Source organism: Petaurus breviceps, unplaced genomic scaffold, assembly GCF_028583685.1.
Source record: "Petaurus breviceps papuanus isolate PSGF00001 unplaced genomic scaffold, PetGlider_PUasm1.0 178, whole genome shotgun sequence".
NCBI classification, from domain to species: Eukaryota; Metazoa; Chordata; class Mammalia; order Diprotodontia; family Petauridae; genus Petaurus; species Petaurus breviceps.
In genome coordinates, this window is record NW_027185777.1 from 2,738,806 (window position 1) to 2,755,415 (window position 16,610).

Consider the following 16,610-nt stretch of genomic DNA (forward strand, 5'->3'; position numbering starts at 1 on the left):
TCCTTCAAGGCAAATGAGCAGCACAACCATTCCTGGACCAGCTTTGTGATTGCTGCTGGAGTAGCTGATTGGATTTTATCCGTTAACGAGTTGGAAAGCAGAAGGAAGATATTAGTTTAACCATAAACATGCCTCTTTGGACAATGAACCCCACATATAATTAGAAAGAATGGAAAACAAGGGATGTTGCCAATTCACAAATCTGGCACACATTGCCAATTAGTAAGCAAGAAGATGGAGATTTTTCTCTCTATCAGAGAGTGAACAAAAACTCCTGCCTGTCAGATAATAAACAGAGAGTTTCTAGTGTGGTGCCCTCACAGAGTTCACAATGGATTATTCCAAGTCTGACAAAAGAAAGACATCAACTAGACAGCCATCTGATGGTGACACAAAATGACAAGAGAGTGACCTCCAGGGACAAGGAGAGACAGTGTAGAGTAGGAAAACCAAAAAAAAAAAAACAAAACAAAACAAATTTATTAGCAGGAGACTGAATGGGTGACCAATAAGCTTCTCATCTATGCTTTCAGGACAGTCACAAACACGGCATTTATCTTAATGGCCCCATTACACAGCAGATGTAGGAAGGAAAGACACAGCCAATCACACAGCTAAGTCCTTTGTGCATACCCCACTGTCATTAGATTGGGATAAACTAAGTCAAAACCTGGCTTGAGACCACATGAGTCACAAAGCTAAAGCAGGGAATAATCTCTTCCATAGATCTATCTCTTTAGGAGGGTTGATGGAGGAGGAAATCAGATCATGTTCAAGCTTTGAAAAGCTGAAGGACTATACAAATGTGAGATACTATTTGCATTATTCCTCCTTTAAAAGAACAATGGGACTGACCAATTAATTAGTGTGGTAGTTTCTGATTCAGGTCATTTTTTCCAGGGGTGGTGATCAAGGTAAATTTATAGAGTACAGAAATGGACTTTGATACTTTCCCATGTCTCTTTTTGGAAATTACTCCTCATTTCAGATCCCGGGACCTTTGCTCCCAATCTACCACCAATGCACTAACCTTTCTGTCAAGGTTAGCCTTAAAAAAAAATGTAGGGGTGGCTAGGTGGCACAGTGAATAGAGCACTGGCCCTGGAGTCAGGAGGACCCGAGTTCAAATCCAGCCTCAGACACTTAACACAAAAGTCACAACCCCAACTGCCTTGCCTTTCCCCCTACCAAAAAAATAAATGTAACTAGACCATGTCATCTTCCCACCTCCAACCTTCCATACTCCTTTTCTCTCTTTGCTTTCCTATACAAACTTCTTGAAAGTCAGTTAGGCACTACTAATTCATTGTTGGTGGAACTGTAAAATGAGCCAACCATTGTGGAGAGCAATCTGGAATTAAGTCCAAAGAGTTATTAAACTGCCCAGAGCCTTTGACCCAGTAATGCAAATACTTGTTCTATTTCCAAAGATGATTATGGAAAAAAGAAAAGTTCCAATATGCTCTAAAATGTTTGTAGCAGCTCTCTTTGTGGTGGCAAACAACTGGAAATTGCAGGGATACCTGCCAATTGGGGAATGGCTGAACAAGTTGTGGTATATGAATGTAACAGAATATCATTGTGCTATAAGAAATGAGGAGCAGGCAGTCTTCAGAAAAGCCTTGAAAGATTTGAATGAATTGATGCTGAGGGAAGTAAACAGAACCAGGAGAACACTGTACACAGCAAAAGTCACTGATACAAGGATCAGTTGAAAAAAAAAAACTAGGCATGTATGGGTCGGAGAAGACTCGGAGCGCAGATGAGAGCTGTCTTTACGCATCTGAAATATGGCAGCAGAGCTAGACTTGTTCCATTTGGCATTACCAAGAACCATGGGCGCCATACCTGCAAAGAGGGGAATTGGGGCTTGCTGTCAGGAAAGATTCTCCAACAATCAGAGCTATGTACAAGAGCCAGTCCTGCCAGGCTATGTTAGAGCAGGGATTCCTTTTCACATGCAGACTGGACCACTTCCACCTCCCAAACTCTGTGACTCACTTCTCCATGCTTTTCTGTCTACGTGTTTTTATTTCGGTTGTTCGCTCCAGAGAGTGAATACCTCTCCCGTTAGCTGGCCTGTCCAGTTTCTACCCATCCTTCAGGACTCAGGGCAGACGCCACTTTCTCTTCCTGCTTGTAGCTTTCTCTGATTGAGCCTTCTAACGGAGCTGATCTGTCCCATACCCAAACTCCAGGTATACTTCTTCTCTTTCTTTTCCTATGTATTCCCTAAGTTCCCATAGGTTCAAATCCCATCTCTGTACCAAATCAAATCTCTAAAATCCAGACATTTTGGTGGTCCCCCACGTCTGGAATGTGCGTCCTCCTCGTGTGCAATTCCTGGCTTCCTTCAAGTCCTAACTCAAATCCCACCTTCTACAGGAATCCCTCCTTAGCTCCTTTAGTTCCAGCGCCTTTCCTCAGTTGATAACTCCCTATTTATCCTGTATGTAGTTTCCATATTGCCTCCCCGACTAGATCTTGGGTTCCCTCAGAGCAGTTTTTTAACTTTCTTTGTATCACTAACATTTAATATAGTGCTGGGCACACAGGAGGCACTTATGAATACTTCCTGAATGACTATCCACCATCTCATTGCCAATGGCTTACTCCCCAATGGATCTCTCCACCTTGAACTCATTATAGTCTCCCTTAAATTCTCTCTTCATTCAAACTTAATTTTAAATTTTATCTTAATTCATGGAATAAAACAAGCATTTTCATAACACAGAATAATAAAAAATTGGTTTCACATGAACTTCAAATCTATTATGTATAACTTGCTATTCCTTTTAAATATATAATAAAGTTATCATGTAAATTTCTTTTTATTCTTTTTTTTTAAGTGCACGACCATCCTTTGGGCCATCCAGAATCAGTTCTGGAGGCTCCTTCAGCTCTTCCCTGTCCCTCTCACACCCCCATTAGCTACCATCTTGTGGATCCTACCCCCAAACCACCTATCAGGTTCACTCTCTTTTCCCATATGGTCACAACATTTTTCAAGCCCTCATCACTTTTCCTGAGAACAGAAACCAGAGCTTCCTAGCTGTTCTCCCTCCTTTTGCCTTCTTTTCTCTACTCCATCTTCTATAGAGTTGTCAAAATAATCTTTTGAACTCCTAGCCTGCTTAAGAATCTCCACTGGTCCCCTACTGCTGCTAGTATAACATACACAATTTTCACTCTAGCACACTATCCAAGACATTTCACACAGCTCCATTTTAGGCACTCCATTCCCATCAAACTAACCTACTGGCTGGACCCTGAACTTAAGATTTTAGTGCTTTTGCACTACCACACCTGCCTGGAATGTTCTTCCCTAAATTTCAGTTACAGGTGAATGAAAAGGAAAATGCAATTCTTTTCTAATCCAAGTTCACAGATACCCAGAAATCAATTCGTGGATAACCCCAAACCCCAAGGTGGGCTCTGTGAACACTATGTTAAGAACACCTTCTCTAGACTGTGAGGTTTATTAATGTTGGGCTTATATACTGTTCATCTTTGAATCCCCCATTTCCTTACATAGTAGGCTCTTATCAAATATCTTTTAAAATTAATCTGAATCCTATCTCCTGCCTGAGGGACTTCACCAAACCTTGGGAAGAAAGCACCTTGGCCCTTGACCTTACCTCACACTCTACCCAACATCAACCACAGCTACCTGATATAAGTAGGTTTCTTATGGGAAGCGTGCTCTTTGCCAAGAAAGCAGCAATAGATGCTTGGACCCCTCCAATGGGTGGGTTAGTTAAGGTAATCCAGCCTCACCTGTCACTGGCTCCAGATACGACAGGGCCTTAATATGAGTCAGATGCAATGCTATCATAATGCCAAGAACTTTTGTTGTGCAGGGGATGTAGGGAAGCAATACTTTTGATACCTTATGCTTTTCAGTGAGCCTCAAATGATCTGCCATTCTGTAGGTGATGGCTCCACCTGCAAGTAAGGTCTGGACACAGTCTTAGATGGCAACACAGCATAAGTGAATACAGCACAGACTGTGGGATCAGCAAGATCTGAGTTCAAATCTTGCCTCAGAAACCTGCTTGCTGCTTGACCCTAGGCAAGTCATTTAATCTCTGTCATCCTCAGTTTCCCCATCTGTAAAATGGGGATGATAAAAATAATAGCACCACCCCAAAGGACATGGGGTAAGCATCAAAAGAGATAACATACATGAGATACTTTACAAATTTTAAAATTTTGTATAAATGCTGATAATCTTATAATTACTAGACATATCCATTGATCACTTAAGATCTTCTTCCTTGATTCTCTCATTACTAATGGTGTATATTTTCATGATAGCTAAGGGGGCATGATGGATAGAAGCAGACAGATCAATAGATATAACTAGAAAGACAGACACAGACAGACATGGGCAGGCAGACAGACACACACAGATAAACATGGAGTAATTTACAAGTGTTTTATATGCTAGATACCCCAAGGACGCAAAAGAACTAAAATATTCCTTGCCCTCAAGGAGCACACATTCTGATGAAGAAGATGATACACAAAGGGGTGCTAGGCAGCAGGGAGTAGAGTGGGGCGAGTACTTCATCAGAAACGCTGAGGAGACAATGGCTAACTTCAGGGAGGCCTAGGCTAGAGAAGGCAAAAACCCCACCAAAAATAGCCAGGAGGCTGGAGGTGAAATTTAGACTTCTGGAGATGGCTATGGTAACAGCTCGTCACCACCAAATATACCCAGACCGACTGGTTTACTGAATCATTATCATTACTATCATTGATGCAGTCGGCTTGTAGAACCTTTATAATCAGAATAGGACGTTGATCCCTACAACGACCATGGAAGCCCCCTCCCATTCTTAAGAATAAGGAAACTGGGGGGTGGCCAGGTAGCACAGCGAGTAAGAACACTGGCCCCAGTGTCGGGATGACCTGGGGATCGAATCTGGGCTCAGATACTTAGCACCACACCCAGAAATAACTGGCCGTGTAACCTTGAGCAAGTTACTTAACCCCGATTGCTTAAAAAAAAAAAGAATAAGGAAACTGAGGCTCAGAGTTCAGTGATTCTCCTATGAGTTGCAAAGTTAGTCATGTCAGAGCTGGGAACGCTCATAACCTTGCAAGCCCAATCCTCTTTCCACTATAGACTAATGCTCTATACACTGACCCCCTGGCTTTAGGCTTATTAGTACTGCAGCCTCACTCATCAATTGAACTAACTGAGGGGGCAGTCCAACACTGATTTATGATCCATCCCATGAGTACAGAACCTGAGCTGTCAAAAATTTGTGCCCCAATATGAAACTGTCGCTTGCTGCACTGATTACCGGACCATTTTGAAGCTATAGAGGGGAAAACACATCAATGATACAAATAATTATTTCTGTAGAAATGTAAGAAGAAACCTCCAGGCCCTGAAATAAAGTAAAACTGTTGCTTTGAAGCAAATAGAATTTTAACAAAAATGGTCAACAATAAAAAATATTGCACAGAGTGGAAAAGGGGACAGCTGCCTTTGAAGACTCTTAACTCAACGGCTCCTCCTAGTGACAATCAAGTTGTGTTCCTAGCACATTTTTAACCTACTTGCCATTGATTACATCTTCAAGAAGTGCAGAGAATTAATTGACTCATCCTGCTACTACCCAGCAAATTAACATTCTCTTCCGTTTTGCTACATATTAATACATAAGAAAATTCGAGTCCCAAAAGAGAACAAAAAGGCAGAGTGAAAACAGCAGTTTTCATGAAAAGGATCTAAATGTTTCTGAGGGAAGAGATTTCTAAACTAAAATTTAATGGAACTCTACAGATGTGCCAACACCCAAAATGTAGGAAGGAACAACCAAAATAAATACGCAGTGAAATTCATGGCTTCCTCCACACAAGCTATTTTGAATTTATTACATTTTGCACTGTACTTATCCAGGGGTACCTTCTTAAAATATATTTTGGAGGTTAAAAATGGATCAAGATAAGAATACTTCAAACAGAGTTCATGAAGCCAGGGTTTGGATACAACCCAAAATATTCTAGATTAAAGTCTATGACTTTGCCAATAAATCCAACTATATGGAGTGGGGTGGGGGCAGAGCATGTGGGTTATTTTTTTAACCCCTCCTTTCTATGGATTCAGCAGATTGGTTCCCCGGCCTTTCTCATTTAATTTATACAAGCAAGGGAGGCTTGAGGTTGAAGACCCCTCAGAAAGCACTCACTTACTTTAAACGTGAGGAAACCAAGTCTGACTGGTACATAGTACATAAGAGGAAAAACTCAGAGTCGAATCAAATTGTTATGACTCCCAAGTTCTGTCCTTCTATTGCACTGAAGCTGCCTCTCTCAAAACTAAGAGTTTTCACAGAACTTCTTTTGCGTTAATCCGAATGCCAAGAATGCCCAGTTGTCTCCAACTAACAAGAATGAACAGACTACATTTTAGCACTGGGGCAAATGGTGGGCGGGGGGGGGGGGGAGAGAAACTCAACAACTTTTAATAGCAATTCCCACAGGAACATTCATTCTCTAATAAGCTGTACTTTATCTACTGTGAAAACTAACTCTATTTCCATCCTCAGTCTGCTGTGGGGTTTTCCTGTCTGTTTTCTGGTCTTTTCTTTACAATGTCTAAATTTCTGAAGTTTTTCAGCTGTTAAAAGAGTTCCAAAACAAGCAAGCGTCTTCCTGGAAGTTTACCCTTAACTTTGCTGGAGAGCACATTAAGGCCTCTGCTCCAGCCGTAATAATAAAAAGATCTTTTTAGTGGTCGAAATTCTTGGTTCATTGCACATACATGCCAATGTTAGACAGCTATAAATAGGAAGATCTGGGAGAAAAATAGGGGGAGTGTTTATAGTCCCGCTGAAATACAACAGGGTTTTTTTTTTTTTCCAAAGATGAAAACGATTCACATTTTTATGAAATTAGGGTTTGTTTCTTGTTGTCCCTTCAGCAGAGCCAGTAGTTATGATGTATTGCCAATGTAAGAGAACAAAGAAGCCTATATTCTTTATTAATGCATATCTTCTACCCTGAGTTCTACAATTAAGATTGCATCCTCATAATGGCCTTTGGAGTTGGTGAATCTGGGAGATCTTTTGAAGACTTTCCCCCCACCTCTGCTTTGTTACCCCAGAATCCTAAAACACCTTTCAAAGAGTGAAATTATGCCCATGGTTACATGTACAAATGAAGTCAGTGGGGGATTGTGTGTTACCTAAGGCAGACTTTGCCCCAAAATAAATTGGGTTACTTATTATATCTAGTTGAACAGCCTCGGGTTGCATTTTTTTTTCTCAAAAAAGGCCTTTTGGGCATGATTTTAGTCAGTCAACTCAATATGTTTGACATTCTCAAGTCTTCAAGATTGTTCTACTAGCTGTATAAAGCAGCTCAGAATAATTTTTTTTTTAAATAACACCATATCTTAGTTTCGAACAACTATTTTCTCATTATATCGGATCATGCTTTCAAACTCAATTCATACTCGCAATGAAGCTACTCCAAGATACAAGGTTTGCTATGCTTGCAAATTAGTTCTTGCAAATTAGTTCACCTAATTTTGAATCTATTACAACTGTCTCTCTGGACGGTTCATCTTTGAAGTGGATGAGAACTAACCAATTCCCACAATTTAGTCATTGTACTGTGGATGTGCAAATTAGCCAGCACTAGGTAAATGCATCGCTTGTTTTACAAATGCAGTTTTTAATGGTATAGTTATTTTGCATCTAGATTCCATTCTGGGATGTTACAGATGATGAAATGGACATGGCTGTTTCGAGGTCACCAAGTCATTTAGGAGAGCAAGCTGTAATATAATTAGTATTGCTTGATTCTTCTGTCCCCTTTTCTAAATTAAGTAGGGTTTGGATTGACTAGAGGCTATCTTTCCATGCTGACAACTGAGTATACTGTAATAATCCTCCCTGATGATTATATTTCTTAGAATTTCTCTATTAGAAGATCTTCGAGGAAGTGAAAAGGAAGGCCACTAGGTATGTGCCAATTAATATGGTGGAAACTTGGGAGTCATGCAAAACCAAAAACTTCATTAATCCAGGTCATGTGTGTAATTTTAAAAATAATCATTTATTGAAGGAACCCAAATATGTTTAGAAAACTATATTTCAAAAAACCTTCTCAATGTTTGACTTGGTTCATCAAACTGTTAAGTACAGATCAATCGTTAAGCTTCAAGAATGACCTACAGCTACATATAGTCATAGACAAGGCAATCTTACCTGTCTCCGCTGAAAATCACAGTTTAGTGACGTGGACAGAGTGCCACTTCAGACAGTAATAGCAACAACAACCATGACAGACAAATGACTTAAACAGACATCTGCCTCCGAAGTCCATTTCTTTCACTGGTCAGCTCTTCCTAGAGCCTCCATTTTAAGGAAAGTGCCCAGGGTTGTGCTGGAGATCCTCAGAGAGACTGACCTTTGACTCTCCAGAATATCCCCCCTGTTGCCCTGTCTCTTTTCAGTTTCTTTTTATGTGGCTGACTTCTCCCATTAGAATATAAGCTCCTCCACGGCAGGGCCTATCTTTCTGCTTTCATTTTTATAAATTTTATTTTTATTCCTAACACTTAGCACAAATATTTATAAAATGGTTGTAGATTTGAGTCTGAGTTTTCTCATCTATAAAATGGGGACAGTAGTATCCACAGAAACTACCTTGCAGGGCTTTTGTAAGGCTCAAATGAAGTAATTTGGTACATAACAAACTTTAAAGTGCTCTGTGAATGTTAGTAATTGCTACTATATTTATGGTGAAAATGAAATATTCTTATGACCTAATTACCAATGATGCAAGTGTCTAAGTAACCAGTTGTCATCATCATCATCATCATGGTATTCCACATCACAAACTGGTCAATTCCATTAGAGAAAAGGAATGTCTACTGGATCAAATAATTAACCTATATAAATCACTCTGAAAACTTTAAAGTGCTGTATATTGTTATTATTACCATCATCATGAGTTTAAGTATAACATTTTAATGAGAAAAAATGGCTAGTTCTTTATTAATGGAAAACAGATAGTGTTGTTATTTCAGAAGCAATGTCTCAAAAGACATTCTAGTTCTTTATCTTGTTCAAATCCTGTTATAAAATGCTCCTATTGTCCATAGAAATAAAGCTATGCTGATGAGTCTCTGATGTTCAGTGGCTTATGGACCAAAGTGGACATCCATGCCATGAGAAGCACCTAGTCAAAGGATTACAGAGAGCTAGGAGAGATCTCAGAGGACATGGAGTCCAACCCTTTCATTGTACAGATGTGGAAAATGAGGCCCAGTGAGGTTAAGTGACTTGGCCAATGTTTGAATTGGAACAGGATTGGAATTTAGGTCTTCTAATTCTAAAGCCAGATTGCTGCTGATGTTGTTGACCTTTTGTTCTCCAAGATGACCAATGACATCAGGACAGTGATGTCTTGACTTGCAAGTGAATTGGATTTGAGTGAGGCAGGGCTGTACCAAATCAAGAACTCCCCCACCTGCCATTTTATAGAAACATGAAGCAGGATGGCATACTGGATAGAATGCTTAATATGGAATTAGGAAGATCTAGGTTCAAATCTTACAGTTGGTGCTTAGCAGTCATTTGACTGTGGACAAATCACTTGACCTCAGTCACTTATCTAAATTATAAGTTACAGATGAGTTGCAATCTGTGCCTGTGGAGGGAGTTCTCATGCCAATGAAATCAAAGGTCCTAGATAATAATGACAACCACTTATAAAGAAGCATATCTTCATTTCCTGTTTGTTCTTTGTTAATGAAATAAATTGCTTTATAAATTGTCAGAGAATCTTGAGCTGGAGGGACATTAGGCACTGCCTAGTTCCACCCTTTTGTGTTTAAGATAAGGAGCTGAGGTCCAGAGAAATCTGATGGCTGGCCTGTGTCACATACTTCTTGTGAAAATGAACTGGACACATCTCAGGAAAAGGACATAGAATAGGTCAGAATAAAAAAAAAGCAACAATGTGGGTCTGTTTTAAATCTTTTTCCTTTTGAAGGATGGAGAAAAGCCTGATTGTGCCTTTCTGACATCAGTTGAAGTGGCCAGGAGGTAATCCAGAGATGTAGGCAAAATTAAAAGGAAAAACAAACAAAAAAAAAATCAATGGACACGGTTTCCTGTTCCTCACCTCAGGTTCTCTCCCCTAACCACAGTCACATTAGGGATGGGACCACTGAATTTTGGCTGTAGGAGAAAAGCTAATCAATCAGGTTCAAAAGGCATGTCCCTGGAGGGACCATATACACACAGAGTGCCTGTGGACTCATAAAGCTGGAAATGAGGCCCTACCCAAGAGTCTGGCTTCACCTTCCTCTCTGTGAATATCTCTAGACTTCTTCCTCTTTACAGTAACTATTCATTTTTCACAACTGGTAGATCTCAGCATTACTTCAAAAGTGGGTCAGGAGGTTAAAAATACATCAGCAAAAAACATTCTCAGAACTAGGGATCACTGTATGGGATGATTAAAACTTGATAATATTCCTTCTTTAGCCAATATCCATAAAGGAATGCACGTGACCTTTTTTTAAAAAATAAAAAAGGAACTACTTGATCTATATGTTCTATATAATACTAAAACATTAGCATAAAATAAACAAGAAAAAAATCAGTCTAACAGTGTAGTGAGGATTTTTTTTTCTAAACATGAGTTCAGACAGAATAACTTTTTAAATTTAACCAACACATCAAGGCATGTGATGATAAAATTCTGTCTTTTAAATAATTAAAATAATTCCACGAGAATTCCCTTAAGAAATCCCATAGTACTATACTTACTAATACTACAGGTGAGTCAAACTATTTATAGAAACTAAGGTTGTTTTCTTGTATTTCATTTTCCAGGTGATAGTGCCCAAATGATCAGATTTATCATAAAAATAAACGACCATACAAAAGAGACTTTTCTCACTGACTGTGCTTTGAAATACATTATAATTTCTTTAACCAAATCCACTGGGTTTCCTGATTTTTCTCGAAGTGTGATTCTTTAAAAAATCTATTTAAAAGAGAATGCCAGCAATTTAATAAGGATTTCTTAATCTTCATTTAATTCTATCAAAGATTTCCCAGCAGGGTGACTTAATTTTTTGTTTAATTTAAAAAAGATTGTTGAATAACTTTTAATATAGTGATGTTTCTTGGTGTAATCAATTTCCAAATTTATAACATTAAAATTCCACAGTGAAATACAGGCATTTAAAGAGAGAGACCAATTATAGCATATGGTTCAAATTGCATGGGTAGAGAGAGATCTTTGTGATAAGCTGTAAGACTGTGTTGGCTATCAAATATTATATCATTCATCCATTGCACCAAAATGTTTAGGCTGGTCAGTAGTACTCTAAATTATAATCTAGTAATGATGTTTCCCCTTCTGTGAATGCCTTTTTTTGGAACCCAGTAAACTTTTAGAACACAGAGTATTGACAAATTTGGGATGTGTATTCCAGGAAAAATTTGGTATCATATAACAAAAGTAATGACAAAGTATGCAATGTTAGCTCTGGCCCAGAAATTTAACCAAGAGAAAAAGATTCAACAAAATCAAAGAACAAGGAATAATCACTTTAAACACTTACTTATTCCATGCTTGTCTAAGGTTTTTAGAGCTGTACAGGGTAAAGCGTTCTGGAAAAAAAAAAAGAAAAATACCAATTACCTTTATTGCAAATCTAAAAGATACAAACCTGTTCAAGAAAAAATGATTTTAAAAGCACTTGGTTTAATGAATGATGATGGAGACAACATTTATACCAGATGTTCTTCTCTCACTTCCAACTGATACCTTAAAGGGATAAATAGAAAGAAAAGAATAATAAAAGTTCTTTAATTGGGAGCATTCTTTTTTCCAGTCTAGGTTAAATTATTCTATAAGCTGAGCTTTCAGATTCATCCTTTTTCACCTAGATAAATAACATGAAGGGAATAAAAGCACAAGAAAAAAATCCAATTAGTGTGTGTGTGTGTCTGTGTGCTGTGTGTGTGTGTACGTGTGTACATGTAAACTAGATTCCTTCCTTCCTCCAGGAAGACTGCCTTTCTCTTGGCTCTAGAAAAATGTTGGACTCTTTCCCTATCCTATGCTACATTCATATGTCCCTCAAGACAAATTTATGAATATTGTATGTAATGACTACTGCACCCCATGAAACATGTGTGGGAATGGGACTATAAAGGCCATCCCAGAGAGTGTGTGTTGAGCTGCCAAGGCAAACTCCAGGCATTTGTAGCTCAGCACTGAAGGAATTGGTGTTTTGAGATGATTAAACATTCCTTTTATTGGCTATAGAATAGGAAAAGCTAGTGACTCGATGGACCTTTAAAAAGCAATGGACCAGCCTTCAGAATTCTTGTGTCGATTATTTGAGGCTCTCTTTTGAGAGGCAGGGGAAGGGACTGGCCTCACATGATGGCTAAGAATACATGGCAGGTGAAGAACACATGTGCCTAGGTGAGCCTGAGTCTGGGACTCAAAGCCCTAACTGCTTTTTCAGCTTTTTTTTATTTCTTTCCTGAGTATGGGAGACCAAACATGACGATTTCTTGTCTCCTCAATGGAGGGAGGGCAGGTGTAGGGAGGGAGAGAATTTAAAAACATAAGATAAAAAATAAAAAATCAACAACAACAAAACGGCATCTAAGCTGTTTCCACTCAATATTTTACATCTATCCCCACTGGGTGTCATGGGATATCTGGTCATCCATACCCATTTCCTGCTCACCCAACCCACTCTTGTTCTGGGAAGAGTAATCAAATCAAGGCTATTATCTCTTCTGAGAAGCAGGTCATAATTATGAAGTGCAATAGAACTTAACTCACCCTTCCTGTAACTCTCCAGACAAGAACTCCCTTCCTTGGTCACCACTCACCTATATGTATTGTCTCCCCTATTAGAATATTCCCTGTTAGAGAGCTCTTACTTTTTGTCTTTGAATCCTTAATTACCAGCACAACACTTGGCTCTTAATAGGTATTTAACAAATGCCTATCTATCCATACATCCGATCATCATACTGATTGTCTATGTTGATGGCAGTGACCATTTTATTTACATTGCTTTGTATTAAATTGTGCCAAGCAAAGCATACTCAAAATTTATCTACCATGAGGCTAAATCAAGTTTACAAATTATGATCATTACTTTAAATAGTCAATTCTTTTATCAAGTATGGATCAGAGTTATAGATCACAGACAAAAGAGGTATTTTCCAAAGTTGGAATTTAATGTACTTATAAAAAAAAATTAGAGATAATTATGATGTGGTGAGTTGAGACCTGGCTTTGGAATGTAATGCAGTCTTCTATTCAAATCCCACTTCTATTATATACTGCTTATGGTTCTCATGGATTCTCATTGTGGCCACTTAACTCCTGCATGTGCCAGGTAAATCTTTAAGACTTATAGAAGGGTTACCCATCTCTGTTGGTCAGGGGTGTTTCCTCTTTGGGAGTTTCTCCCACCAAAATAATCACAGGACACATTAAAAAAAATCATGAAAATTATATAAAAGTTCTCAAAGTTTTTCATCTCAGCATTTCTTTACACTATTAAAAATTACTTAAGATTCCCCAAAGCTTCTCTTTATGTGTTAATATAAATCCATTATATTAACCTAAATAACATTTAATTAAAAATAACTATATTTTCCAAAACAAAAAAAAAAGTGAGAAGAGTAGCATTATTTTACATATTTGTTCAAAACTCTTTAATGTTTGGCTTAATAGGAAACAGCTGGATTCTCATATGTTTCTGCATTTAGTTTGTCATATGTTGCTTTGGTTGAAGTATGGAAAGAAAATTTAGGCTCATACAAATATGTATGCATATGAAAAGGGGAAATGTATTTTAATGCGCCAATAATATCTTAGTATCATTAGGAAAATAGTTTTGATCTCAAGGATATCTCAGGGACCCTCAGGGTTTTGTGGGTCACACTTTGAGAAGGGAGCTTTATTTTATCTTTGATGACTCAAGGGAAAAGACAAACCAGTTTAGAATGGAATCCCTAGCTGCCCTTTAAGATTTAGTTCACATATCTAAAGGAACCTATTACTAATCCCACCTGTTTTGGGGGTTCCCCTCAACAGAACTTTGTATTTACTTATCTATATTCAAGTTGCAGAATGTAATCTCCTTGAGGAAAAATGTACAGTGCTTAGCACAAGCTTAAGCACTTAACATATCTGGTAGAATTATCTTTGGGATCTTTATGAAAATCAGTGATAACTAGATTGACAAAGACACTGGATAGCAGTGTTTGGTAAACTGAAAGCTGGATGCCTGAGCTTCCTGATCCCTGGAGTGCATGAGATGAGGTAAGCTCTAATTGAGGAAGCTGCTGAACAACTTAGTTTACATTTTGGGCTAACATTAAAGGTGTTTTCTACTTTTAATGGATAATTGAAAAGGATAACAGACATTGGAAAGTGAAAATTTAACTTTTCAAAACTCTCCACTGTCATAATCTAAAACTAACTGGTATTAAACAAGAGGAAACATTAGAAAAAATTAATTTTATCATGTCCCTGTACAACAGTTGATTCATTTTTTTTAAACTTAGTACTCTTCACAAAGCAACCTCTGTAATTTGTAATGATTTCCCAAGTAACAAGAATCTCATTAAAGATAACACAAGTTAATATCATTTAGCACTTACACTTGGTTCCTCATTTCTAACAATCATTTGCCACACATCAGAATAAGTTCTAAGAAAGCTCTCAAACTTTGCAGCCTACTAACTACAAAAGACTTGTTCTTCAGCAATCTTTTTCTTTCAAGTATCAATAGCTAATAAGGCAGTTTTAGATTAGAGAAAGGACTAGAAATGGAGGAAGAAGGGGAAAGAGTGATGGGTTGGGAATGGAAGGATCTAGGTCCAAACCCTAGCTCTGTCCCTTAAAACCTGTGTGATGTTGAATAGGTTTGTTAACATATATGAGCCTTGGTTTCCCCACTTGTAAACTGAAGGAGCTGGTGTAGATAACCTCTAACTTCTATGATCCTACGAATTAAGCTTACAAGAGAAGTTAAAATTAAATATAAAACTATTAAAGGAGAAGAATTAATTATCATGATTGAATTCACAAAATCACAGAATTTGATAGCTGTCAAGGACCTTCTATTTGAAAAGAATTTCATCCCATATTTGAAAGGAATTTCCACTATGACATCACTTATAAGTGGTTACCCAGCCGCTGGTTAAAGACCCCTGAGGAAGTCTTTCTTGCTTTCTAAAGTGGTTGGACCACTTCTGAGCTCCACCAACAGTACTCCAACTAGTGTGCCTGTCTTTCCACAGTCCCTCCATCAATGACCATTCCCACCTTTTGTCTTATCTGCCAATTTGCTAGGAATGAGGGGAAAGCTCAGAGTTTTTATGATTTGTTCTCTTATTATTAATGACAGAACAATTGTAAAAATGTATGTCAAAAATCTGTCATTTTTTTTTTTTGAGAATTCTGTGTTTGTATCCTTTGACCATTTATTAATCGGGCTGCTATCAAGTATGAACAAAGCACTGTAGGAGTCTCTCAAGATGGAAAGGTCATTTTTGACTCAGGAGATCTGGAAAGGCTCCACAGAGGAAGTGTATTTGACCTGGGCTTTGAAGGGTAGAATTTCTAGAGAAAGATAAAGGTATAGAGATCATCCCTTAAATGGAAGGTGGGAGAAACTGGGAGAAGGAGAGCCATAGTCCCAGAAAGAGAAAGAGAAGGCTTCAGCAAAGAAATAGATTAAACAGATGGGGAAATACACACACACACACACACATACACATATACACACACTATATATGTGTAGTATATATACAACATGCACATATATGTATGTATGTACACACACACACACATACTTTTTTTCCTTTTCTTAATAAAGACTCAAAGAGCTGTCATTAACTTTCCAAAGAGCAAGAATCTGGAAAATTGGGTTGTTTGTGCCTACCATAGTATACACTCTCAAATATAAGGACATGGCTGTGCAGGTAGGTGGTGTAGTGGATACAGCGCTAGGCCTGGAATGAGGAAGACCTGAGCTCAAATCCTTCCTCAGATACTTGCTAGATGTCTGGGGCAAGTCACTTAATCTCTTGAAGCCTCAATTCTCTCATCTGTAAAATGGGGTAATGATAAACCTACTTCAAAGAGATCAAATGAAATAATATATATATATATATATACAGCACTTTGCAAGACTCAAAGTGCTATATTGATGCTAATTATCATTATCATCATCATTATTATTATTACTTCAAGTATCTGTAGAATATCTCCTATCCTGCTTGATTCGGATATATAGAGTACACACTTAACCATGTTTGCTTTTAATTTAATTTTATTTTTTTGAGAGCTAGACATGTTCGTAAGTGAAATGATGTCACAGCACCAATAATAAATGTTCTTCATTAAACGGATACCTGTTCAAGAAGAGTTTTCATCCTGTTGCTCTCACGTTGGCATAAGAATGTTTTTCTACTGCTTTCCTGGAGTAGGTTTACTATAACACTTAGAATTTTAATAACGACATTCCCTTTCCAATTATGGCTAAGTTAGAAGTTTAAAATTGTGTTCTCCGAAAGCACTGG

General features: G+C 38.0%; 1 protein-coding gene across 5 annotated transcripts in view; it reads right to left on the minus strand.

Moving 5' to 3' along the window:
* CDK14 (cyclin dependent kinase 14) overlaps nt 1-16,610 on the minus strand; it is a 678,842-nt gene that overhangs the window by 144,920 nt on the left and 517,312 nt on the right. For all 5 annotated transcript variants that reach the window (XM_069086180.1, XM_069086183.1, XM_069086182.1 and 2 more), the window contains one exon: nt 11,606-11,654. In XM_069086180.1, the coding sequence (XP_068942281.1) occupies nt 11,606-11,654 (49 nt within the window). The remainder of the gene's footprint in view (nt 1-11,605; nt 11,655-16,610) is intronic.